Source organism: Gymnoscopelus microlampas (assembly GCF_963454915.1).
Source record: "Gymnoscopelus microlampas genome assembly, chromosome: 19".
Classification (NCBI taxonomy): Eukaryota; Metazoa; Chordata; class Actinopteri; order Myctophiformes; family Myctophidae; genus Gymnoscopelus; species Gymnoscopelus microlampas.
In genome coordinates, this window is record NC_139956.1 from 8298914 (window position 1) to 8326545 (window position 27632).

General features: G+C 43.2%; 1 protein-coding gene across 3 annotated transcripts in view; it reads right to left on the reverse strand.

Annotated features, from left to right (window-relative positions):
* The window catches only part of nhsl2 (NHS-like 2), a 207176-nt gene that overhangs the window by 15643 nt on the left and 163901 nt on the right, over positions 1 to 27632 (reverse strand). For all 3 annotated transcript variants that reach the window (XM_084043778.1, XM_084043777.1, XM_084043779.1), the window contains exons 5-9: positions 17521 to 17682; positions 13106 to 13955; positions 12110 to 12349; positions 9834 to 10089; positions 8121 to 9170 (exon numbers count right to left, since the gene is read on the reverse strand). In XM_084043778.1, the coding sequence (XP_083899904.1) occupies positions 8121 to 9170; positions 9834 to 10089; positions 12110 to 12349; positions 13106 to 13955; positions 17521 to 17682 (2558 nt within the window). The remainder of the gene's footprint in view (positions 1 to 8120; positions 9171 to 9833; positions 10090 to 12109; positions 12350 to 13105; positions 13956 to 17520; positions 17683 to 27632) is intronic.

A 27632-nucleotide genomic window follows, 5' to 3' on the forward strand; every position in this document is an offset into this window, starting at 1 on the left:
AATTCTCCTTAAACAATGGCAAATAGCCTCACAGATTAATACATTTCACTACAAATGGCGAACCAGCTTGGAGTTCATTAATTCATTTGTGGGACAATCTTCTAGTTTGTCCCTCAAAATGTTTTCGAAGACATGAACCTTTTTTTAATTTTTATAGTTGCCATCTGTGGGGCATTGTTTTTGCCTTTGTTGAAGGAGTGTTTTGGATCCATGTTAAATTTATTTTTATTGAAATTTTGGTCAAAAATATATGGCTTACATTTCAGTGATGCCTCTGTGTCAGGCGATTACGCATCAGATTAAGACGTCACGCTTTGTCTCCTAATATTTTTGCCTGACTGATCATGAAGCTAAAAAAAAAAAAAAAAAAAAGATTAGAAAAATGGAAAAAGGAACAGTGAACTTTACTTGGTCACTCTGGTGATAATTTATTTTCGTTGCTTAGTTACTAGTGTAATGAGTTGATGGAATGTGTTTATCGCTTGTGTGCTCAGTTGTTTTGGGGAACTTTACTTAGTCACTCTGGTGATGGGTTGTTTTCGTTGCTTAGTTGCTCTTGCAATAAGTTGATCGGATGTGCTTTGTCACTTGGTAATGTGTAGTTCTTGGAATTGGGTTCTTGTTTTTTTAATTTTTGAAGTGGTTTAACAGTGACTGGGATGTGTTTGTTGTCTTACATGTTTGTGTTTTTGGGTGCATCTTTTTGTTTTTGTTTCATGCATTTTGCGTACATGTAATAGCTAAACATGTGTACAAGTGAGGAGATGAGAATGAAAGTGTCTTGTTTGTCTGCCTGTCTACTGCAGTGGCCGGTGGATGTGTCTGTGTCTGTCTTTGTCTGTGAGTGGCTGTCCACACTGCGTGTGGAGATGTCTGTGTGTTTATGACTGAAGAATATGATGGTGTTTTGATTAGGTTGACCGTCTAGCGTACAGGCGGGGAGTGGTATAAGCAGTAATAATGATAATAATGATAATAATAATAATAATATTAATGATGATAATGATAATACGTCTTGCTAAGTGGTGTGTTCCACAGTTAGACAGTGAAAGTTGTGCTCTCCTATTTCTCCTCTGTTTGGGGGAGACAGGGACGCGTTAGCATGTCTGGTTGCTAACTCATGAGGCTAGCTCATGCGAGTGAAATGAATGTTCATCTATAGGCTTAACTGAGTGGTGTCACGTAATTCCAAAGCAGCGACTATACGTCTTTTGCTCATGACACTTGAACCATGTGCTTGATTAGAGCATTTATAGCCTTTATTGTCACTTTTACACGTTTGAGGAACGAGTTGATTTTTGTTGTCATTCTGTTGCTTCCGCGTTTTTACGTCGCTGCCGTAAACCGTTTTTTTCTGGTTGCTATGGTAACGCTCATGTGACCATCTCTATTCTTTTAATTAATTTCTTGGATTATATGTGCTTTGGTTTGCAAACTGAATCACTATTTTTTACTTTAATATACTTATTGTGCTACTACTAGTCATCCTAAATTTTAAACTTGCTGATGGTGACGTTATCAGCTGCTGTTAATTTTTCAACGGACAATTCGAGACTGTTAGCCTTTGTGTCGGGTCACGTGGTACGCTGCTAATACGGTTCAGTACGTCACTACGTTTGTACGTGGGGGTTCCCTCCTCTCTTTTTGTTGGGGGTGTCCCTTCTTTTTTTGTTCTGCGTCACTGAGATCCTCCTCTCGAGGGCGGGGTTTTGCCGCATCGTATTTTACTCTTCGCCTACGTTGTGAAGTATATGGTTTAATGACTGCTCCTGTCTCAGCACATGTTGTCTCCATTTAAGCGGTTTAACCAAGTATTACTTTTCCCCATACATTAATGCAAGATCGTTTCTGTTTCTGAGTTGAGTTTGGACTATTCTAAGCTCACTTATTTCTTACAGCTTACTGTTATATTGTTGGTTTAATTGTTTTACATTGCTTTAATCCAACTCTTGTTTTTCTTTATGTCTCATATTGCTTATTACATTTTAGTATATTTTATTTAATTGGTTTATTTCATATTAGCGGTCTTGCATACTCAATAGGTTACATGTTATTTTGATTTTTACAGTTTTCCAATTTTTTTATTTTTTTATTGTTTTAGCAGCGCCTACCTAAGACGTTGTCAAGGGGGGTACTACATTTTTATGGCTATATTTTACTGATCGTTTTCCTTGGTTTATTTTAGACAGTCAAGCGGTTTCGGTGGTTCGTGAATTTGTGTAATGTAATTTAGGTTGTTTCAAGTTTAATATTGCATCAATTACTTGGAGGGAGCTTGTTAGTTGCTCCTATCTCCGACGCTTGTGTTTGTTCTTGCTGCAGCCTTTAGTCAACCATAATACAAACCTAACTGCACACGTGCACACAGGCCTGTCATTTTGCCTGGAGGGTAGTACTTGAGTGCTCCGGTCTCTTTTTCCTGCACACTTTCCTCTCTGTTTCTGAAACCTGATTCTCATGTTTCAAGGGGGGAGGTGGAGCAGGAGAGATGTAACCAATCACAGTGTCCCATTCCTCTGAGCAGTGGGAACACAAGGCCGATTAGAGCCCATAGCTGAGAGAGAAAAATGATGTGGCAGCACATTCTCACCACGCATTTTAGTGTACTGTTTGAGTTTTAAAATAAGTAATGCACCGTTTTCCATCTAATGATAAACATTATAATTGTGAGCATGTTTATAAAAGTGTGCAAACACATATCTTCTATTTCACCACGTTAATAACAATAGGGGAAATCATAATGAAACATGTAATAATTGTGAATCTCTTTACATTCTTAAAAAAAAAGTAGAGTCTGTTTGAGACATTTAATTCTGGAGACAACAATCAATCACTGTCTGTTGGTTATCTTTTACCCTTTTGTGTGTGAGTGAGTGAGTGCATGTGAGGCTCCCTGTCTTTATACCCCCTCAAGCCCCCCACCTTCCAGTGGGCACCCACATTCCCTTGGCCCCACCAATTTTTACCCTATGCATTTAATGTGATGTAGAGATTATGGTTTGAAGAATTGAAGAATGAACGCTAATGCAATTGTTTATTTTCTTTTGTGTTGAGCTCACATGTGCCATGGGGAGTTCCCAGTGAGGATGACACCAAATCCCCCTTCTGAGGCCATTCCCCTGATACAAAGATCCAGACGGCCACAGACCACACAGAGGCCTTTCATCTGGATGGACACAAGCAGCCCCCTTCCATGACCTGAGGGATGCCGGTCCATTGTATCACACAAGATCAGTTTGGCTTAAACTATTTGAAACTTAATAGCCTAATAGCAGTAGTTTGAAATTTATTATTTGAGTGTGTGTTTGTGTGGGCATGGAATCGACTCATTGAAATAGGTAAAGTGTTCTCTTTTTTTGTTTTAAGTGGTGAACATGGCTAGGTGCATTCTACCAAGAATCATTTTGGAGTTTTGAGTGCCTGGAGGAACTATGTTCGCCTGGCCGTCGAAACCTGAAGACATAGGGAGGAGTTAGTGACAGTATAAGATTTGGGGTAGGCAGACAGCCATGGGGTTCAATGAAGAGGTTACATGCCTGTGTGTATGAAGTTGTTTGAAAGTGTATGATTACATCATGTATGAGTGAGAGAGAAGATTGAATGTGTATGCCTGGTGAGTGAATGTATAATAGAGCTACTGATACAAATCAACTTCTGAGGATTCACTGTAGTACTGAACGAAAACTATTTTTGGGAGATATGTAAAAGTTACAAGGGGGGACAAAAATTAAGAGAAGATGAGTGACAGGTCTAATAAAATAGTGTATTATTACTATGAGTGATTCATAAAAATGTAGAGCCACATATGAGCAACGTTTGATCTTCATAAGGAGACAATAATGCATATTATTGTTTGTGAGGGGTTTGCCCTGCAATAATCTGCATCCACAATTGTAGTATTTTCGCACAAGTGTGACAATATAGATGAAAGGAAGTAGAAAGGTCCATAATTATGTTAGGAGACTGCATACTATAGGAGGACAGTTATCAAATACATAGAGATAAGTGCAGTTGAGTAAGAGGGAAACACATATAAGTTCTTATCTATAGTAATGAAAAATAGTTGAGTTGAACATAGTAATTGTATTCTGAGTCTGATGTCTTAAGTGATCACAAGGAGTAGCTTGTTGGACGGAGGGTATTTTGATGTGGACTGAAACAATCACTGGCTTTTAAGTGTGACTGTGAGTTTATGAGAGGACGTGGAGGCGGCGGCTTACAGGCCCTCCCTAAAAACCCGCAGTGACCATGGGGAGTCGCGCCCCTGTGATCTGAGCACAGATCTGCTGGTAGCTAATTAATGCTGCGGGGGACTAGTCCAGTCTAAGTTGGCCCCCACCCCCAGGGGTGGTTGCTTTAGCCAAGGAATCATGAACCAAGGTTGAGCATAGGGTTAAAGCTGACAGAACAATTCTGCCCCACAGCCTGAAATCACACGTCCTACCCTGATTCTAAATGAGCTTGTTGTTTGACATCAGTGAGTTTGTAGTTTTAGTGCCGACTTTTAGAGTAACGTATGGTAATTTGTATTGGAGTAACTTATTACCCCTATATTCCCGTTCTCAACATATGCAGTCTACATAGACTAAACAATATTGCCAAATAAGATGCTTTGTAGACTGACAATTGTTCGTGGTCTGTGTATGAACCTTTAATGGTGAACGTATAGTTTTTCTTTAATGCTTTTCAACATTATTTCAAAGGCTATATAATCAAAAAAAACACTATTATTATTGGGTTTCTGGCCGTGCACAGTGCACCTACAAGGGTCTACTACAACTATCAAATATATAGTTCAATATTATTTGAATACTTGATCGATATTAGTGATGGGAGCCAAGCCAACGAGAGCTCCTTCCCCCACAATGACACCTGTGTTGATTGTACAACAGAATAACCCCTTATTCAAAGGGATTTCCAAAATTTCCAAAAGATGGAATAAGCGCTGGCCTGGATTAGACAAGCCATGGCCGCAATATGGCTCTTTTGATCCAGACGTTATTAAAACAATGCAAGTTCTTGTCGGCACGTACAAAGCAGGACAGAAAACAGGCAAGAAAGGTGATGCTAGGAAAGAAAAGCGAGAAGTAGAAGTAGCCGTTTTAGACTTGTTTTTCAAGGAAGGTCAGAAGTTGACTAGGTTACCCAAAGAGCGTCAGGATAAAATTATAGCTGCAACATTGTCTACAGCTAAGCTTAGGGAACCGGACTGCAGGAGTGAGACTGAGCAGCGGGAGGGTCTGGAACGACAGCCTGATAAGAGCCTGCATGCAAACTCTACTAAGCAAATGCCAGTGATCATTAGGGATCAGCAACTTTATGAGCCGTTGTCGCATACAGACATGTCAGATATTGTGGCCAAGCTGCCACCACTCCAGGAGGGTGCTTATCTGTGGATCTCTAAATTTGATGAAATTTCAGTGAGCACTAATTTAGCGATGGGGGATTTTAAAAAATTGCTCTCTTGGCTGGTGGGCATTTATGTGTTAGATGATATTCTGACTCGAGCAGGGCTTCAGAGATACATTGACACTAAAGTATACGACGCAGAACTTTTCGCTGCAAACCGAGGTCTTCTGTGGCATACGTTGAGAAGCATTTATCCGACAAATGTCCACCCGGACAGTATTGTTATTGATTCATTGGCCGAAACTGAAAATCCTCGTGCTTATGTGGAAAGAGTCTATAGCAGGTGGCGAGACGTCACAGGTAATGACCCTCGACGAAATCGTCTGGAACAAGTAATTCTGCGCAGCAAAATCGTACAGGGATTGCCTGTTTCAGTGCAGTACAGACTTGAGAATGTGGTGGGCCTTGCCAGCATGGATTTGCCAACTTATACGTCTCACGTCGCCCACTGTGTTGACCTTATCCGTAAGAAAGAAAGCTATCAAAAGGCTCAGGATCTCGAGACATTGAGGGAGCTGAATCAAGTCAAACTGGCCATGGCCATACAGAAGGCAGTTATGCCGAAGCTTAAGGGTCCTTGTTATATGTGTGGGGAAATTACCCATTTCTGGAGACAATGTAACAGAGGGGAGGGGAGGACACAGCCCTCCCACAGACAGGGGTGTCATTACCCCTTGGAGCTGGACAATTGCAACTAGACTCAAAGCAGGAGGAGCACATTGCCCCTCTGTGTCTCTCACCCCTCAACCCGTGGACATACAGTACATCTTTCCTCTTCCTTTTCTCTTTTACAGCTTTACCTTAACTTTACTCTATCTTTTCTTGTGAGACGGGGTTTTCCGTTCATGAAGACAGATGTCCGTCAGAGACCCTGATGAAGACAGAGATCGTTTGCTAGTGCGTTTTAATATAGGCGATTTTTTGTGTTTTGACGCGTATAGTAAATGGCGATTTGTATGTCCTTCTGTTTTTATAGATTGTCATTTTAGTTATCTTTTGAGACCTGTGTAGCCTATTGGTGTTACAGGTTTTTGTTTGTCGAGGGGGGTCTGGATGATCCTAACACATTTGTTCTTTTTCTACATGAGAAGTAGCAGGTTTTTATGGTTTGTGTTTTGGTACTAATGTTTTAGTTCTTTTAATGCATTTTAGTTTGTTCGTGTTACTTTGTGGTTTTAGAACTATTGTTTTCATGTCCCCACGTTTATGGAGGACCTTAGTGGCCCTCCAAGGGGGGTCTGTAGTATCTTGAAATAGCATAGTTCTAAAAATACCTAAGATGAACACACAAAGAGCAGATCTAGAGACACACATCCCCCTCAGGATGCCACACACTGGATGCTCCTATGGTCAATGACTAACAGTGATCTAGGGCAACACATGGTTTTGTACCTATATACATGCATCCATGCATAATATCACATATCATTATACACTTATATGCTAGTACTTGTATTGTGATGCATTCACATTATAATATAACTATGCATACTACTAAATACTACAAAGGCCTAATAAACATAGTCCATTGATTACTCTGGTCAAACTTAAAGCTGACACACAGCCTAGCAAGACATTCCTGATTAGCTATGGACACCCTACACCCTCTCATGGGAGACAAAAGGGCCATTCTCTGAGAAGGTCCAGATGGTCAATATCCTGGGGTCATCTTACCCTAGTTGACCAGTATATTGTTCTAACCAACTCTCAACAATAGACTTATACACACACCCAACCACTTCTAACACACCCACCTACGTGCACACTGATGCACACACACACATATAGGATACACACCATTTAGACATGTGGATCTCAACACACACACCTCGTGCACAGTTCTATAGAAAGCGGGGTATAAAAGTCAATGCTGTGTTTTACTCTGTCTCTTTTCCTGCTGAAAGCTGCCATGTCCTGTCCTCTGTAACCATGTAAGTAATTATCTTCTCTCCTTAATAAAATCAACTGAGGAGAAGGAATGCCTTGACTCCTTAATTCTCCTTAAACAATGGCAAATAGCCTCACAGATTAATGCATTTTACTACATTGTCTTAATTGACATGGTTTTGTTTGATCCAAGCACCACCGAAAAAGAGTACAGCCAGAAATCACGTGACCACCCAAAAAAAAGCTTGCCTCCTTTCACAAAAAATCACAAAAGTCAATTTTTCTCGGCTGCTTTGTTTTTCTGCTGTTTTTGAAAAAACAAGCCATATTCAAACGGCCATAGCTCTGGAATGGAGGATGGGGGATCTTTCCCCCCGATTCTACCGGACCCCTGTGCGTGTAATGAGCCGATCTCCATGAGAAAGGAGGTCACAGAGAATAGTCTGTGAGTTTTCAAAGGTACAGTAAAATCGCCGTTTTCGCTGGCAAGGAGACGGTAGACGGAGTAATGAATTAATTAATTCCGTGGCAGTGAATGAGTTAAGAAGTACTTTTAATCCTGACTAGATATCTCTTGCATTTTTTCATATTTACATGCCGATTTCAGGCCGTTTAGGTGAATGACAGACAAGTATCTGAAGGTTCAGAATCTCCTTAATGTACGCAGCAAATCTATCTGTTGCGTAGGCGTTCATTTGTGGAATTCATATATTTACAGCCTCAAATAACATATTTCTTTAAGGATGATGACTCGCTGTGCTATGATGCAAGATAACATGGTGTGAACAGTTGTATTGCAGAATGCAGACAAAAGACAAACTCACCTTAGGTTTCTTCTTGTCCGACAGCTCTGCCAGACAGGAAATGGTCATCCTGGAGGGGAGGGTCTTGCTCTTATCCTGCAGCTCGGGGGCCTCCTGGTTGCTACAGGGCGAGGGGAGCGACCCTCCGTCCGGAGGCCCAAGAAGAAGATGGAGCTCCGTCTCCGGGTCGAACTCGTCGGGCTCCATCCCGGGGTCCTCCAGCAGAGGCTGGGGGTCCGGCAGAGGGGGCAGATCGTAGAAGGACTGAGACGCCGGGAGGAGGAAGGGGAAATCGTAGGGGGGGATTTGCGGGGCGCCGCCTCCAACGGGAGAAGCGGCGTCCTGCGATACGGACGGACCGGTGGGCGACTGCGGAGGAGGTTTCTTGGCTTTAGGCTTCCTCATGACCTTGTAGATGTTGCCCAGCGGCACGGGCCGGTCCACGGGCGAGCCCGGCGGCGATTCGGGGCCGAGATTCGGGGAGGTGGAGGGCGAGGGAGACTTGAGGAGGAGGTTGAGAGGGCGTTTGGGCAGCGGCGGCTTGACGGCCACGGGGGGCTTGGGTTTCGGGGCGGTCGGAGGCGGGTGCGGGTGCGGCGGCGGCGCGGGCGAGCCGCCGGAGTGCTCCACCTCGACCGGACCGTAGTCGCCTCCTCCTCCTCCTCGGCCGCCGAGCTTCTCCTCTTCCTCGATGGTGTCGGACGCGCCGTCGGGGCAGTCGTCCAGGTCGCCGCGCGAGACGGAGCGCAGGCGCACCGTCTTCAGCTCGTTCTGGGTGACCATGACGACGGACTGCACCTGCGAGGGGTTGCCGATCTTGCCGGGTTTCACCGCCGTCGAGGTGTCCGAGTGCCGCCGGCCCGCCTTCTGCTTGTTGGGCCTGAGCGACGACATGTCCGCCGGGAGGAGAGCGTTCACCGGGATCTCGCAGGACAGCCGCGACCGCGCCGCGGGGTCCTTGGGCGACGGCAGCGACGACTTCCTCTCCGGGATCTTGGGACGCATCTTGCAGCCCAACGTCCCCGCCATTCCCATGGGAACCCCCGTTCCTCCAGACACCTGGTTGTAGGGCTGTCAGAATCAGAATCAGGTTTATTGTCACATCACAGGTTTACAATGTAAAAAAGTGGGTGAAATTCGCTTTCGTACATCGTTCCCATCACAACGTTATTTCCATAGAAAGAAGAGGGGGAGGAAGAAGAGGGGGTTTGTCATGATTACAAATTTAAGTTGACGATTAATTGTCACTCAAATAATAATAATAATAATAATACATTTTATTTGTAACGCACTTTATATTTGAACCAAATCTCAAAGTGCTACATATAAAAAAAAAAAATGCGATTAACAATTTAATTGTGTGTTTCATGAACATTTTGGAACATATTATGAAGCCTTTAAGGCTTCGTAATCAAAAATTACACAGGGCAGATATGACAAATATCTGAAACATACAAATAAATGATTGACATATTTAATAATTTCATACATGTAAAAAAAGCAGAAATAGCAGACCTACAAGCTTACAACGCGTCACTTATCTACAAGCTTACAACGCGTCACAAAGTGATGCGTGAAGCTTGTAGATCAGCTATTTCTGCTTTTTTTAATATTTGAAAATGTGTGAATATTTTTCAACATGGAAACGATTATGACGATTATGGAAAAATAATTGTGATTATCTCAAATAATTGCGATCAGACGATGATGTAATAATTGTGACGGGCCGTATACCTGATTGGGCGGAACGGTGGGCGTGGGGGTCTCCGACTGGCTGGAGTATCCGCTGGACGGAGACATGAGCCCCGGCGGTTTGAAGGGCGAGGAGGCCTTGGTGACTCCTCCGTCGGCCTCCATCATGGAGGAGAGCAGGGAGGGGGAGGCGGCTCTGGAGGTGGAAGGAGAATCCAACAGAGACTCGGAGCTCCCTCTGACCTTCAGACACTCTATCACTGTGGTGCCTGTGGCCGTGCTGGAGCCTGACAGAGACCTGAGGGACGACAGACATGGAGAGGAATATGGAACGTAAACGCAATGAAGTGAAATGGAAAGGAATCCATAGCATTGGAGAGAAGACAAGAGAGGAGACATTAACCCAGTAAGACCTGAGTAAGTACCTGAAGTAAATATAAAAAAATATTTTTCACTATTTTTCAAAAATAGCAGATCTACAAGCTCATAGCACTTGGTGCAGCGCTATGAGCTTGTATATCTGCTATTTTTGAAAAGCCAAAGAAATCTAAAGTGACACAGATGCGTTCCAGGTCTTCATGGGTTAAAGGGATATTTCACTTAAAAAAAAAGAAATTAGGTCATTTCATCGTCTACTCAGTACTCAGGCTTTTGTGAACGGCCCAGAGAGTTTTTAAGTTGCTTGATTCAGTATTTAGATATTTGATATTCATTTTATCAGACACGCCCCTTCCTATACAAACCCATTGTAACTTCAAACTCCATTTTTAACATTCATTCAACATTCATCAAGAACACCCGTCCTTGGTTCTGGTGACTCATACTTCCCTCCTAATACGTGAGGGGGCCATGTTTTTTCGATTACTTTTTTCATTTATTTAATAAAAAAAAGATTTGGAAAATGAAAAATTTGAATACAATAAAAAAAATAAAAAAAAAAAATGAAAAAAAAAAAGAAACGAAAAAGCACGGCCCCCCTCGCGTATTAGGAGGGCAGGATGAGTCACCAGAACCAAGGACGGGTGTTTTCGATGAATCTATCATGGTTAAAATGGAGTTTGAAGTTACAATGGTTTTGTATAGGAAGGGGGCGTGTCTGATAAAATTAATATCAAATATCTAAATCAAAAATATCTGAGCAATGTTGAGCAATGATGCTCTGTTTGTCATATGTATCCATGCCTTTCCTCTCTATTCTCTTGCCTCTTCTAACTCTTCCTGTAACTGCAGTGCTGAGAGCTCGCACAAAACATTTCTGAAATTTTAGGACTCTGAATGTGTACCCATCACCTTGCATTGTTTGTTTTGGTGTCCCTGAAGAGGGAACCAGAATGAACACCAGACAAAAAATACACAGTTTAATTTGCCTCTTTCATTGCTCATGGCCGAATCCTCCGTTTACCCCCTTCAAACACATCCTGGTTGCGGGATTTAATGTCATTCTAGAAACTATTATATTTGCAGTCCGCGGCTCTGTTGAAAACTTTTGAAAAACAAACATTGGCAGCCTCTCATCTCTCACTTTGAAGCACTACAAACAATCTCACTGTATTAGAATTCCAGACACACACTCATAAGTGTATAAACCAAATCAAGTGTATTTTTGAAGGTGTGGGTAATTGGTTTATCCTGGATCACATCACTCATGAGGCGCATGCACCATTAGAGGCTGAGTCAACATGCTGTGCACTCCTTCACTCTCATTTATTCTTTTTTCTTTCTTTTCCTTCTCGTCTTCTTTTTATTTATTTATTTATCTGTTTTTTTGTTTTTGTGTGTGAGTAGGTAGGGGGGTATTTGGGAGCAGGGGGAAAGCAGGAGGGGATGTTTTAAAAATAATAATAAAAAACCCACAAGAATGCACTGACCAATATGATATTGCTGGTAAATCAACCAATACATGTATCTATGTGATGTACCTCTATACAATTGTAGAATCATTTAATAAAAAACAACAACACACAAATCTTCTCTTATGGGGCTCCCTGACACAAAACCTTTTCAGATGGGGGTCAACGGCCAAATACATATCAATGTGGGGGTCCTTGACATGAAAAGGTTTGAGAACCACTGCAGTACATACAGTAGATAGAGAGAGACAGACAGACAGACAGACAGACAGACAGGCAGGCAGACAGACAGACAGACAGACAGACAGACAGACAGACAGACAGACAGACAGACAGACAGACAGGCAGGCAGGCAGGCAGGCAGGCAGACAGACAGACAGACAGACAGACAGACAGACAGACAGACAGACAGACAGACAGACAGACAGGCAGACAGACAGATACTAGTATGCAGTATCAGCATCCTACCTGTAGGGGTCGTTCTTCCACTCGCCTAGCTGCCAGTGAGCAGGGAAGGTGATCTCTGCCTCACCGTCTCTCTCGGGACCCTGGACCTCCAGGCTGGGGGGACCCTCGCTGCCGCTGTGACCCTGCTCCCCTTCACCCAGGCTGGGCTTGGGTAAGCAGGCCGAGCTGGGCAGCAGGAAATCGGGCTGGAAGTCCGGGAAGTGGTCCCTGGGTATATGGAGGCTCTTGGGCCGTCCGTCCCTGTAAAACATTGACATGTATAAAGCTCTTAGTTGGAACGGTGTAGTGCTGTGTTTGAACTCTTTGTGGTACAAGTCTGATCTGAACCTATAACCAATTAAAAACCTATACTTCTTTACTAGTCTGTACTTGGTCCCCTCCTTCTTACCCTCTTCTCGCAGTCACAACAAATAATAAAATAACAATTGGGGACAGAGCATTCACACATCGTGCCCCCTATCTCTGGAATGCTCTCCCTCCAGCTGTTAGAGATGCCGACTCTCTGGGCATTTTTAAATCTAGGCTAAAAACCCATCTTTTTTCCTTGCATTATGGTTCCCCCTAGTTTTATTGAATGTATTGCTATGACCTTTTCTTGCCCTGTGGTTTTAAACATTGTTCTAAAATGTCTTTTCTTTTTTGCTGATCTGTACTTTTTCAGAACTGTGCACTGCCGCATGGTAATTGACCATGCGTGCCGGCACATTTTACTGTGTTTCTTTGCTACTATGTTTTTTGTTGTATGACCTGTTGTGAAGTGCACAGAGACCCCTTGGGGTGATGTTGCACTATAAATAAAAACAAACTGGAACTGAAACTCTTCCAACCACACGTACATTTAGTTTTAATTTCACATAGAAAATTCAGATAAGAAGAACAAAAGATGACTGCTACCATCTTTTTTTCCCCATAACATTTCAGAAAAGTTCAGAAAATCTTAGAAAATTGTGAAAAGTTTCTAAAAACACGTGTGTGTGTGTGTGTGTGTGTCTGTACCTCCATCCGTGGTGGATGTGTCCCTCGGCCTCTCCCAGGTTCTTCATCAGGGAGACGCTGCGTACCGGGGGCGGGGGCTTGCGCTTGGACTTCTTCAGCGAGATGGAGCGCGAGCGCACGCGGTGGAGGCGCCCGCCACCGCCGCCGCCGTCGCCGCTGTAGTCCGACACCGTCGTCACGGAGACCGTGTCGGCGTTGCTGGCGCTGTCCTCGGAGCTCCCGCTCGGGTACAGCAGGGCGTAGCTCTCCCCCGAGGAGCCCAGGAAGTGGTGGTGGTGGTGGGGATACTGGTGGCCGTGTAGGAGGTGGTGGTGGTCGTCATGGGGGTCCGCTAGGGCGTTCCCGTTCCCGGTAGAGGAGGAGGAGGGCGTACCGTTGCTGCCCAGAACGCCGGCGTCGTCGACGAAGAACCCCGGGGAGTCGGTGGGCGTGGACAGCGAGCGCTCGCGGAACTTGAAGGCCTGGGCCGCCGCGATGGAGCGCGCCGAACGCTCCCTCCCCCGCCCGCCGTCCCCCGTCCCTCCCCCTCCCCCTCCTCCTCCCCTCCCTCCGTCCGGCGTTGAAGCCGCCGCCCCTTCCGTCTCGCTCCGCCTCGCCACTATGGCGAAGGTGCAGGAGCCCGAGCCGGAGCCCGACTGTCCCCCGCCCCCCACGATGCTGTGCTGCTTGGGGGGGACGGCGGGCGGGCCTTTGTTGACGCTGTAGCTGTAGGCCTCGTTCCAGCCCCCCGGGGAGAAGGTGGAGCCCTTGGGTCCGTTCCAGGACGGAGGCGGTGTGTTGGAGCACAGCAGCCCTGAGTGGTCCATGATGACTCCTCCTGTCTGCTCCAGATGCTGCTCCAAGCTGGGAGCTGTATGAGAGAGAGAGAGAGAAACCTCTTATCTACTTATTCTAACTTTTTGTGTTTTTTTGTAAATTAACAACCTACTTGATCATACTGTACTACACGAAAACATCAAAAGTAGCAGATCTACAAGCTCGAATTTTTGCTGCTTTTGAATTTGAATCCTGAAAAGTGACGGCTTTGGACAAAAGAGGTTTCCACCCGGCAGAGGCGAAATAGTTTATAGCAGTGTTTCTCAAACTTTTTCATGTCAAGGACCCCCAAAATTATGTTTTTTTGTTGCTGCAGACCCCCTGTCTCAAAAAAGAAAATTGTGCCAGGATTTTTCAAAAATAGCAGATCTACAAGCTCATATGCTATGAGCTTATATATCTGCTATTTTTGAAAAGCCAAACTGTAAAACATGGTTAAAGTGGTTACAATGATTGTGACGCCATATTAACTAGTTTTGCTGGGGACCCACTGGTACCCCCCTGAAAGGATCCCTGGGGGTCCCCGGACCCCACTTTGAGAACCAATGGTTTATAGCACAGTCTGAACTGTGTGTGGATGGCTGAGAAGGAGGACAGTGTGGAACAATGAGAAATGGCTGAAGGTGAAGGAGTTCTGGACTCAACTAAATTCAAAGTAATGGGAGAGTGTGGAAGGAGAGGTGAAGAGGAGAGAGAGTACAGGCAGGGTGGAACGGATGGAGGAACGTGTCAGGAGTGATGATTTGTGACAGAAGGGAACCAGCAAGAGTGAAGAGGGAAATATTTATAAGACGGTATCGAGACCAAGCCATGCTGCATATGGCTTGGAAACGGTGGCACTGACACAAAAAATAAAATAAAAAACAGGTTGAAGATGGTTTGGACATGTGCGGAGGAGGGATACAGGTACATTGGGAGAAGGATGCTGAAGATGGAGCTGCCAGTAGGCATGTACCGATTTATCGTAAATCGATTCAAATCGATTCAAACTGGTGACAATTTAAATAGATTTAATGAAAAAACTTCTGTCATTTGCTACTGTATTGAAAAGAGGATAAGAGAAAACACAGTATTGTAAAAATAAATAAAATGTAAGAGAAATATTTGTCTGGAAAATAATTTTGTGTTTAAAAAAATCGTAAAAAAAAGTATCGTCAAACTAGTATCGTGATTGGAATCGTATGGTGAGTTGTGTGAATCGTTACATGCCTCGCTGCCAGGCAAGAGGAGAAGAGGAGGAAGGCCAGAGAGGAGGTTCATATGGATGAGGTGAGAGAGAGAGACACATGCAGGAGGCTGGAGTCACAGAGGAAGATGCAGAGAACAGAAGCAGATGGGAACAGATGGCGACCCCCTGATAGGAATTAGCCGAAAGAATTAAGGTTCCATTGGGACCACTGGTTGGTCCTTGGACCTGACGTTGAGAACCAGTGGTTTGTTTGGTTCTCAAAGTGGGTCCGGGGACCCCCATGGGTCCTTGACCACTTTCCTTAACCAATTGGGGTCCTTAACCGCTTTAACCATATTTTATACTTTAGCTATTCAAAAATAGCAGATCTACTTGAGCTTGTAGGTCTGCTATATAAAAAAATCTTTTGAAAAATCTCAAAAATTATAATTTAGCATTTTTAACACAGCTCTTCTATTCTGGGGGTCCCTGGCACAAAAACATTTTCGCGCAATTTGCAGCAAAAACATGATTTTGGGGGTCCTTGGAATGAAAATATTTGAGAAACACTGGTTTAATAGGGCGATACAGGGTCAGGGATGAAGTAATTTTGTAGGCCAACCAATGGAATTTTGGAATTGGCTTTTGGATTAAAACAAAAATAAGCCCTGTAGCAAACAAAGGCTTATGATATCAACATGTTTTGTTCACAAATATAATCTCCACAAATTGACACACTTCTTACAACTGTTTAAGCGCACAGGCAATTGTAAGCAAAAACACAACAACAACAAAACAGCTTCAAAATTCAGGGATGAGATGCACGCCCTACTTTGGCTATTTGAAAATAAACAGATCCATTAGCTCTCAACGTGTCGTGACATGAAACACTTTAGGATAGAGGACTAGAATAGGGATGTCAGGGTTAATGTGGTTAATGGGGAATCATTTATTTATGGTGTAAAACAGACATTAAAGTGCCTTTAAGGCTTAATGTTAACCACACACATAATGTTCTGCATTAATAAAAAACACATCTGGCACTGGAGCCCATTGCTGATGGCCAAAATACACCAAACACACACTCAATTCCTCATACATAGCTACACGCATGCATGTGAGAGCGCGCACACGCACGCACGCACGCACGCACGCACGCACGCACGCACGCACGCACGCACACACACACACACACACACACACACACACACACACACACACACACACACACACACACACACACACACACACACACACACACACAGATTCACAAATCATTCTCAACATAACACCATAATAATTCACTGTTTCTCACGTATTGTGACTGTTACGTAAGTATTGCGCAATAATGTAGTTTCATTCAAATACTAAGTGTACGGAAAATATGAAATTTGCCAGCATGAACTGTAGTTGAACTGTATTAGATTTCCCATGACATGCAGTATATTTGAGCATAGTGTGGAGGCCTTTGCACTACTGGTGTGCTATAGTAGTAGACGGTCAGATAAACCAAGTATGCCTTCCTCTATTAGGGTGGCTTGATGACATTTTTACATGTTTTTTAAAACCATAAGCCTGAAGCTGAAAAGTGGCAGATCTACCAGCTCACAGGCATAACTCTAACCCCTAACTTTTACTATTAATTGTAATCCTAATCCTAAATCCTGTAATCCTAAAAACCATAAAACAACAATTTCTCTTGTGTGGACCAGGAACATGATCCTCACAATGTCTATTTCTGAAATTATACTATTATATTTGTATAGACAGCAAATTTTGATAGTCTTTTGAATAAAATTCTATTTAGTTTTATTCATATTTTAGTCGACTAAATCTACAACTAAATCTAAATCTAAATCTACGACTAAAATGTATTTTGGCGGTGCCTTGATGGCGTCGTAATGGACGATTTTACACTCGGTTGCGTGCTGAAAAAAATAACCGATCTACAAGCTCACAACGCTTCGCCCTGCGACGCGTTATGAGCTTGTAGATCGGCTATTTTCAGAGCGCAACACCAGAGCGCAACCAAACATAAAATGACTTGTCTTTTAGTTTTACTGGATCTCTTCTCCACTAGATCCCTCACTAACATATTAGTCTAGTTTTTATTTGTTGACGAAATAGTCAATATATTTAGTCTTAGTTTTAGTCATCATAGCTTAGTTTTTATTTAGTTTTCGTCAGTAACAAAAGGTAGTCGACCAACATTTTTCGTCATAGTTTTAGTCGACAAAATCAACACTGACACACACACACACACAAACACCATAGGCGGCGTGTAATGAAGGCTAGGGTAGGCTAAGCCTTCCCAAATGTTATGCTGGGATATTCGCACACGGCCGATCCCCAGCCTTCCCAATTGTCAAGCTCACCCGCCGCCTATGACAAACACACACACACACACACACACACGGAGGGTGGCTCATACCTGCGTCGAGGTCGGAGTGCGTCTTCCTCAGGGGGAGGTGCTGGTGGGGGGTGTCTGACACCAGCTCCAGGGAGTGGGGCTGAGAGGGACACGACTCCCCCAGAGAGGAGGAGCACTGGAGGAGGTCTACGCCCAGGAACCTGCCACCTCCCTCACCACCACCTGGACGGGAGGAGAGGAAGAGAAGATGAGGAGAGGAAGAGAAGATGAGGAGAGTGAGGAGGAGGGGGAAGTGGAACAAATTCCAATCAACACAAATTCAATATATAGCAGAAACCTATTATATCCATATTTTAACTTTTTGTTTTTTCATAAAGTAACGCCCTACTTCAGGGGTGGGCAACTTTGTAGATGGTGAGGGCCACAAAATTTCCTCAATCACTCTGGGGGGCCGCATTGTTTATCGGCAGGGGGGCCGCATTGTTTATCGGCAGGGACCCCCCCCCCCCCCGTTGACAAAACCCCTCCCGTTGGCAAAACGGTCCGGGGGCGGTGCACCGGTTCGGACCAAAATGCCAGGGCTGGATTTTGGTCCCAGCCCGCCCGTTTATCGGCACTCTCGCCAGTAGTACCCCATTACTCAAAAAGCCCATAATAGTCACATATGTGATAAATAAGGGATATTAACTATTATTATTTGTTATAACTTTGTTTTTATTTAGCATTTAGTAGGCCTCTCCCCGACTAAGGATTTGTTTAGTCGAATCTAATTGGCGACTAATTGCCAATAGTCGACTGGCAGTCGACTAATGCAAAAAAAAAGAAAACTTTTTTTTTTTTTTTTTTTTGGGGGCAAAATACATTTTATTTCAAAGGGCCAAGTCTACACAGTTTGTTTTGTGTCTCCAGCAGAGTTTCTAGTGTCTCTATCTCTCTCTGGAAGAGGTTGCACATGAACTCTGCAGCCGCACTGAGGCGCTCCAACACAAACAATACCAATACAAATACGAGGAATAAGAAGAATAAAGTAGAAGTTACGTGTGGTTGCAGGTGTAGACTTGGCCAAAAAACAATTTAAAACAATTTTGGCCCAAAAAAAAACAAAACAAAAAAAACTTTTTTTTTTTTTTTTTTTTTTTTTGATTTTTGATTTTGGCCTGGGGCCGCATTGAGTGACGGTGCGGGCCGCCAGTTGCCCATCCCTGCCCTACTTGATCATACTACAGCATCACACAAAAAGCATCAAAAGTAGCAGATCTACATGCTCGAACACCTCCACCTTTTCCATGTCAAGGACCCCCAAAATGATATGTATTTGGCCACGGACCCCCATCTCAAAATTCCAAAAGTTGTTCCAGGGACAAAAAGATAAGCATACAAAAAATGTCCACGATAAAAAGAATTAATAGCAGATCTAAAAGCTCATTGCACAGCACTCTGTGCCACGCTATGAGCTTGTAGATCTGCTATTTTTGAATAGCCTTAGAAATCTTAAAATGACACAGGTGCGTTCCCGGTCTTAATGGATTAAATGGTTAAACTGTCTCCAGATCTCTTCATGCTCAACCAGTCCGTCCAGTTTGACATGTGTTGTTGAACACGTGCCGACAGCTGAATAGTATTGACAACTACAAGACCATACTTACAGACTGTCACATGTCAGACAGACAAGAACTGACACTGACATAAGTGCAAAGAATGTCATCACATACGATACGATACGAAACTGAGCTACCAGAGTGTATAAAAACAGTGGTTCTCAAAGTGGGGTCTGGGGACACCCAGGGGTCCTTTAAAGCGGTTCAAAAGGGGTCCCCAGCAAAATGTGTGAATATAGCATCGCAATCAGTTTCACCACTTTAACATTTTGGGAGGTCCTTGACATGACACAGTTTTAGAACAACTGAAATACAATGTTTTGTTCCAGGGACCCCCAGAAGCAAAGATTTGAGTTACAATTTTTTATATATTCAAAGATCTGCACACATTTTCTAAAATAGCAGATCTACGAGCTTGTAGATCTGCTATTTTTTGAATAGCCAATTAAAGAACTATGAAAATGACACAGATGCTTTCCCGGTCTTTAAAGGGTTAAACAACAAAGCATCGACAACTCCACTCCGTATGCCATTTGCCTCGTGGAGATCTCCTCCCAGGCGTTTCTAAAGTCACCCGGAGAGACCGGCTCTTTAGGTTTTTCAGATCGACGCGACACACAACACGCCTAGACATGTAATCATTAGCTGCCCTTGTTGACACTGTTATGTCGTTATGCTGAGACCCGGTGCGTTTAAGAATGAACTCACACACCATCTCTAATGTGACAGATACACTGTGGGGGTGTGCTGAAGCACTTAGAAATGAAAAGCTTTCTGCCCTGAAACGGCCTCGCTCCATATTATGCGCTTTTGATGATAATAATAATACATTTTATTTCTGTTGCACTTTACATTTGAAACAAATGCTATAGTACAGAATAAAAACATGTGCATAAAAACAACACATCTAAAAAATACAAAATAAAACATTTGAAAAACAGCCTGATCTCACACAATTTAGTGTACATTGCACAGACCCAGTGCACGTAATTCCGTGCATAGTCGCCTAGAAAACCCGAAAATCCGTGCATATGTACGGCGAGGCCCACGGTGGGCGTAACCGGTTGCAACCCGGAAGCAGAGCAGTCAGCACAACAAAATGTACGATTCTGTGCCTATCGGTACATAACTCAAACGGCGCTGAGTAGGCTCAAGCTCGGGATGGCAACTCATTCGCTTTAGCTCACTCGGTGGTCCCTCACGTGGCGCCTCCGAAATGGTTTAGTCAATGGGGGAGATGCGAGGCGGCTATGCACGGATTTTAGGGTTTTCCAGTTGTCTATGCACGGAATGACACAGCGGGCAATGTATACTAAGTTGTGTGAGATCGGGTTGTTAAAAACACATGGGGGCAAAATACCTAGGGGCCCTATTTTCGCCATTTTTTTTTGTATTTTTAAAAACATTTTCGAATAGTTAAAATAGCCAATCTACAAGCTCAGAACGCGTCGATGTATATCGGCTAGTTGAACTACAGTATTTGAAATTATTTGTAAAAATATAGGGATATTACAGGGATAATGGGTAAGGTACCGGCGAAAATAGGGCCCATTGCCTGTAAAACCAGAAATGGTAAACAAATTCTTTGTTAAAAAAGAAAATCTTTAGCCTTCTCCTGAAAGCCTTTATGCCTCCACCGGTGACAGCCGTGGTCGGAGGCTGAGGCATTATGTTTCAGGGTTGTCCGTCTGTCTGTCTGTATGTACAGAAAGTCCATCCCTCTGTCCATCTCAACCTTGTGAACGCAGTATCAAGTGAATGACTTGAGGGCCATTTCATGACCTATGGCACAAAACCTGTTAATTCAACGCATTCTCTGACCCCAAACGGGCGACGTGCTCGGAGAGTCAGAAGGTTGACGTGAAGCCACTTCATAAAGGTGTCAGAAAAAGTACTAAATGTTTTACTTAGGTAAAAGTATCAATACCACAATGTAGAAATACTCTGTTACAAAGGCACGTGTTCAAAATGTTACTTGAGTAAAAGTACAAAAGTATTGGCATCAAAATATACTTAAAGTGCGAAACAACGCGTCGCGATGCGACACGTTGTGAGCTTGTAGATCGACTGTTTTCAAATAGCCTATGTATAACTTGGGGCTAAAGTGATTAATTTGTGTTTCATAATATAATAATTTATATCCGTAAGTAACTAGTAACTAAAGTTTTCAAATAATTGTAGTGGAGTAAAAGTACAATATTTGCCTCGGAATAGAAGTAGAAGTATTGAAAATTGGAAATACTTCAGTAAAGTAAAAGTACCTCAAAATCGTACTTATGTACAGTACTTGAGTAAATGTACATAGTTACTTTACACCACTGTGTCTGTGCGTGTTACAGAGCCAGCAACAACGTATACCAAGTTCTGTAAATAAATGCATCTGTAGGTGGAAAAAAAGAGAGTGGAACATCTATTGATGTGACTGGCCCTGAGACTCTAAAGGATGACTCCAACTCCAAAGTGTTATTGTTTAGTCCCCTGAGGTGAATTTCTCTCATTAATCAATGGCATCGCCGGCTGTCACAATCATATCCGACTTCAGTATAACCCATTAAGACCTGAGGCCGATTATAAAAATGTTTTCTAAATCCTATTTTTATTTTGAATAAATAAATAAATTAAATAAAAATATCTCAAAATATTTTGTTCCTGGGGAGCCCGCTGGCCTAGCAGTCCAGGCACATACCACATACGCTGGTGATCCAGCGTATGTGGATCGTGTCGCGGGTTTGACTCCCGACCCTGACGACCTTTGCTGAGAGACCCCCATCTCTCTCCCCATTTCCTGTCAGCCTACAATCCTATCAATAAAGGTAGAAAAAGACCCCCCCCCCAAAAAAAAATCTTTAAAATATTTTGTTCCAGGGACCCCCCAGAAGCAAAGATTTCAGTTACAAATGTTTGCTTTAAAAACATATATATTAAAAAATGTGCACACATTTTGCACGATTTTTCAAAAATAGCAGATCTACAAGCTCATAGCGCGGCACTCGGTGCCGCGCCATGAGCTTGTAGATCTGCTATTTTTGAATAGCCCAAAGAAATCTTTGAAAAAATGACACAGATGCGTCCCCGGTCTGAACGGGATAAACCATGAAAAGGAAAAATAGGTCTGTCGTCGTCTCGGCGGGGAAATGATAAACAGCACTGTTCTGTTCTGTGGCTGTGATTTATTGGGTGTTTGTCCTTATCGGTGGTGATATCTGCTCTCGCCATCCGTCTAAGGATTGGCCCGTCGGGGTCCGGCTGACATTACGCCGGCTTTTATTTACTCGTTTGTCTGTCCAGTTGGAGCGGCTCACTTCCTGACCTGTCCGTTTTGCTCTCTCTCACACCTCCTGCTGCTCTCAGGATCTCACTTCCTCTGCTCTGCTAAATGTGACTGTCTGTCACTCTGTCTCTGTCAGCAGATCTGAAAGGCTACAGACAAACAAACAAAAAACCTCTTTTTTGGGGGGCTTCGGCAGGTCAGTAAGGACAAAACGGTGTCATTGCGGAGCAAAAGAACTTTGGCATGTGGTAAGAATCACCGTTCCAGCGTGGCAGTGTTGATTTCGTCGACTAAAACGATGACGAAAAATGTTGGTCGACTACCTTTTTTCACTGACGAAAACTTAATAAAAACTAGGCTATGGTGACTAAAACTAAGACTAAATATATTGACAATTTCGTCAACAAATAAAAACTAGAATAAAATGTTAGTGAGGGACGAGTGGAGACGTAAATTTGGATAAGTCATTTTATGTTTGCTTGTGCTCGGGGGTGTCGCGCTCTGAAAATAGCAAATCTAAATTACAAGAAGTAATTTTATGTTTGGTGTTGCGCTCTGAAAATAGCCGATCTACAAGCTCACAACGCGTCGCGCTTTGCAAAAGAGCTTGTAAATCGGCTATTTTCAGCATGCAACCAAGTGTAAAATCAGCCATTACGACGCCATCAAGGCACCGCCAAAATACATTTTAGTCGACTAAATCAACTGTAGATTTAGTCGACTAAAATCTTAGGATATTTAGTGGACTAAAACTAGACAAAAACTAAAACATTTCAGATGACTAAAACATGAATTTTATTCAAAAGACAATGACTAAAACTAAACAAAAATCTGCTGTCAAAATCAACACTGCAGCGAATGCAGTCTAACGTACAGAACCCAGAGTGAAGCCGTGTCAAGCATATGAAACAGTTTCTGTCCTCACCAAAATGGGTTTGGTCGGGGGAAGCCTGTAGCCTAGTAAACCATCCCGGTCGTGGAATTCACACTTCATTTGTATTCAGAAGACACATGAAATGTGAATTCCACGACCGGGACGGTTTACCAGGCTAAGGGGGAAGCCCCAAAAAACATGTGGCTTTATTTGTAGTGTGCTGCAGGGCAGGCCTCTCCACCAGTTTCAGTCACCGGCTAATTGTCTGTTCAAAACATTCTCAGCACGTTGTGATCTTGTACATCTGCTATTTTTGACAAATCATGAAATTGTTAACTTTTTTAACACAAATCTTCTCTTCGGGCATGCTCCCACCACACTTTTATTTTACCTCTGGGGCGGAATCTGCCAATGCTTTGTCAATGCAAATGCATGGATTCTTGGAAAAAAATGCGCAAGACTCCATGAATCCACGCATTTACCTTGACAAAGCATTGGCAGATTCCGCCCCAGAGGTAAAATAAAAGTGCAGTGGGAGCGTGCCCTTCTGGGGGTTCCTGACATTTTCAGATGGGGGTCAAATATATATATATATATATATATATATATATATATATCTATTTGGGGGTCCTTGACACAAATAAGTCTGAGAACTACTTATTTAGAAGGCATTTGTAGAATCGGCCTCAGGTCTTAATAGGTTCATATTTAAGACAATATTTAAGATGTCAGTATTTTTCTACATACAGTATATCCTATAGTTGTGGGGACGCGCAAGGTGGGGTTTTCGGTCCTTGAGGATTGTTCAAAAACATGCTAGTGTGGTCCAGACTAGAGCTCCAAAAAACACATGTGTGAAGCGCTGCTCTAACAGCAGACCACACATAACAACGGGCCTATTAGTGTGGCTTTCCCCCGCCAGCCATTCTACATTCCCGTCTCCGCCGCTGTCCCCGCGTCGCCTCCCAGTGCATGAATAATAATCACACGAAAACACATGCATTATACAGCGTTACATTGCAAAACGCTTTGACTCAAACTGTCGAGGAAGGCGCCGCGACTCTTGCTTCATCACACATTTCTCCCCAGTAGATTCCTATGAGAACATTAAAGTCAGAAGAAAGAAACCCCTCCAGACATAGCTGTACATGCAGCTACTAAGTCTTGAAGTTTTCACGATGGCCCGTTATGCTACAAATCTGTCCGTTAACTAAACCGGTTCATTTCAGTCTTGTTTGTGTTTGCCGTGTACAGCAACAACAACAACAGGTGCTTCCCTGTAGGTTGAACAGCATATTGAGCCAACAACAACGAGGTTCATTGGAATGAAACCTTGACTGTGTGCCAAATGAGGCTTTTTAGCTAATTAGGGAAGAATTACTGTCCTCTCGTTTGTTACGCCTGTACTGTGGAGAAAGGAGCATAGTGGAGTAGTCTACTCTGTATTGATTGTATTGTATGTGTGTTATTGTGTTGCTGTCGGGCAGAACCCTCTTATCTCCATATTCTACTTGATCATACTACAGCAGGGTTGTCAAAGTGGCGGCCCGCGGAAAGGTCCATGGCGGCCCGCGAAATAATTTAAAAAATAGTACATTTATACTACAGCGTCACACAAAAGCATCAAAAGTAGCCACGTTTCGAGCTTGTAGATCTGCTACTTTTGATGCTTTTGAATTTTACCTGAAAAGTAACAGTTTTGGATACAGTACATATGAGGTTTCCACCCGACAGAGACGATTTCATGTCTGTCTGTCTGTCTGTCTGTCTGTCTGTCTGTCTGTCTGTCTGTCTGTCTGTCTGCCTGTCTGTCTGTCTGTCTGTCTGTCTGTCTGTCTGTCTGTCTGTCTGTCTGTCTGTCTGTCTGTCTGTCTGTCTTGTCTTGTCTGTCTAGTCTAACGCAGCAGTTCACTGAGTTTCTGTCCATCTGCCTTACTGCCTTACTTTAATTGAATGGCTGCTGTGAGTGTGGTTTGTTCACACACTAGTATTTCCCTTATGCACATAAATAAATCAGTGGCTTTGCCTATCTGGAGTCCTTCACTGGAGGCAGAGCGGCTATTAGAACAGTCGGCCTCTCTGTCTGTGGTCCATTTGTCCCTGCACTGGCTTGTCTCTCTGCCTGGATGTATAATGCAGTGATTCCCAACCTATGTGGGCCTGTGACGACAGTGCCCCCCCCCCCAAAAAATGGCAAAACACATTTTTTTAATGGTAATATAACATTAATATGAATACATGTAAATATAAAAAATAAAGGTAATGGTGTGAAAAAAATATAATAATCTTGAAAGTGTTGGAAAATGTTGAATAATTACTTATTTTTTAATACTCAAATCTTCTCTTCTGGAGGCACAAAACCTTCGCAACGGTCGGCACGGCGACTCGCTCGCTTTAGCTCGCTCGGCGGTGCCTCACGTGGCTCAAGTTCGCTTGAGACGGCGCGCCTCTGTCGTGGTCAAAAACTATACTTTATCGGCAAAAAAAGATTGTCCGCCGTTGTTGTAGGCGAGAGACAGTTCCGCGTTCGTCACAGAATCGCGGCGTGGTTATAGCACAAGCGCTATAGGCCAGGGGTCTTCAACGGGGGGTCCCCAGAGTTACTACAGGGGGGGCCGCCAAATCTTTGTGTGATAGGATCATGTTTTTTACATGAACCACTTGAACCCCAATATCCCTATTCTGAATGGAACATTAGCCAAAAATAGCAGATCTACAAGCTCACAACGCCTCGCACTGCGAGGCGTTGTGAGCTTGTAGATCTGCTATTTTTGGCAAAGAGGTTTGGTGTAGAGGGGAAAAAAAGACTAAATATTGACGGTTCAAGTGTTTAAATGTCTGAAAATACACATTAATCGAATGGGGGTCCCTGCTTCTTCTGTCTCTCAGTCCTTGGTCTGAAAACATTGAAGACCCTTGCTATAGGCTTTGGTATGTCGCGGCCACCCCCCCCCCCCCCTCCCCCCTCTCTCTCTGTCTGTCTGCTTATTATGCTGTGGTAGGCATGCAGACAGTGCGTTGCGTCCTTGCTTTGCCCCTGTGCTTCCATTAATAAAACACATATCCATCACATTGGCCGTGTTCAGCACTAGACATGGAGTGATGACTCACTCACTGTAATGGTGCCATTCAGTCCCATCCATTCAGCATCAATAGAAACCATTTCAAAAGATATGCTACCATCTGGAGCTCCCTCCATCCAGGGTTATTACAGTCTGGAATGTTTCATTAGTTTACATTTTTTACTTCATATTTTTAGTTTTAGAGTTTTAGTTTTAATGAGTTATTAACCCATTAAGACCTGAGGCCGATTCCACAAAATGCCTTCTAAATCAGTAGTTCCCCCAAAATGATAAGTATTTCGCTGCGGACCCCCCCCATCTGAAACTGTTTTGTGCCAGGGACACAAAAAATCTAAATTATTCAAACGTAAGATTTTTCAAAAATGATAAAAAATTGCAAAATATGGATAAAGGGGTTAAAATAATTGTGATGTTATATTTAAACCCCCTGGAATCTCCTCAAGGACCCCTGGGGGTCCCCTGACCCCACTTTGAGAACCACTGCCCTACATCATCATACAAGTGAGTCACGCAAAAGTAGTGAAAACGGCAGATGTGTGAGCTTGTAGATCGGCTATTTCCACTACTTTACAAAAGCAAAATGAATGATCTTGGACATATAAGGTTTCCACCTGACAGCAATGATAATAAAAAGTGTGTTGCAGACAGTAGTCGGTTTCACTGATTGCAGTGGTGGAAAAAGTATAACAATGTTGTACTTAAGTAAAAGTAACAATACTGCAATGTAGAAATACTCTGTTAGTAAAGTCCTGTATTAAAAATTTCACTTGAGTAGAAGTACAAAAGAATTGGCATCAAAATATACTTAAAGTGCCGAAAGAAGAAAGTACACATTATGCAGAATGTCCCATTTCAAGTCCCAAGTTCAAAATGTATGATAATCTTATGAAATTAGCCGATCTACAAGCTCACAATGCGTCGCATCGCGACGCATTGTGAGCTTGTAGATCTGCTATTTTCAAATGGCCGAAATATATATCGGGCTGAAGTGGTTAATGTATGTTTTGTGATAATAATCAAAATCTACAAACTAACTAGTAACTGAAAGTTTTCAAATAATTGAAGTGGAGTAAAAGTACAACATTTGCCTCAGAGGTGTAGTGGAGTAGAAGTAAAAGTACTGAAAATTGGAAATACTGAAGAAAGTAAAAATACCTAAAAATTGTACTTAAGTACAGTACTTGAGTAAATGTACCTAGTTACTTTACGCCACTGACTGATTGAAACAATTAATCCCTCTCTCTCTCTCTCTCCCTCTCTCTCTCTCTCTCTCTCTCTCTCTGTCTGTCTGTCTGTCACCCTGGACAATCCGTGTCTCCCAGGAGGATTTTCACGTGGATGTGGTT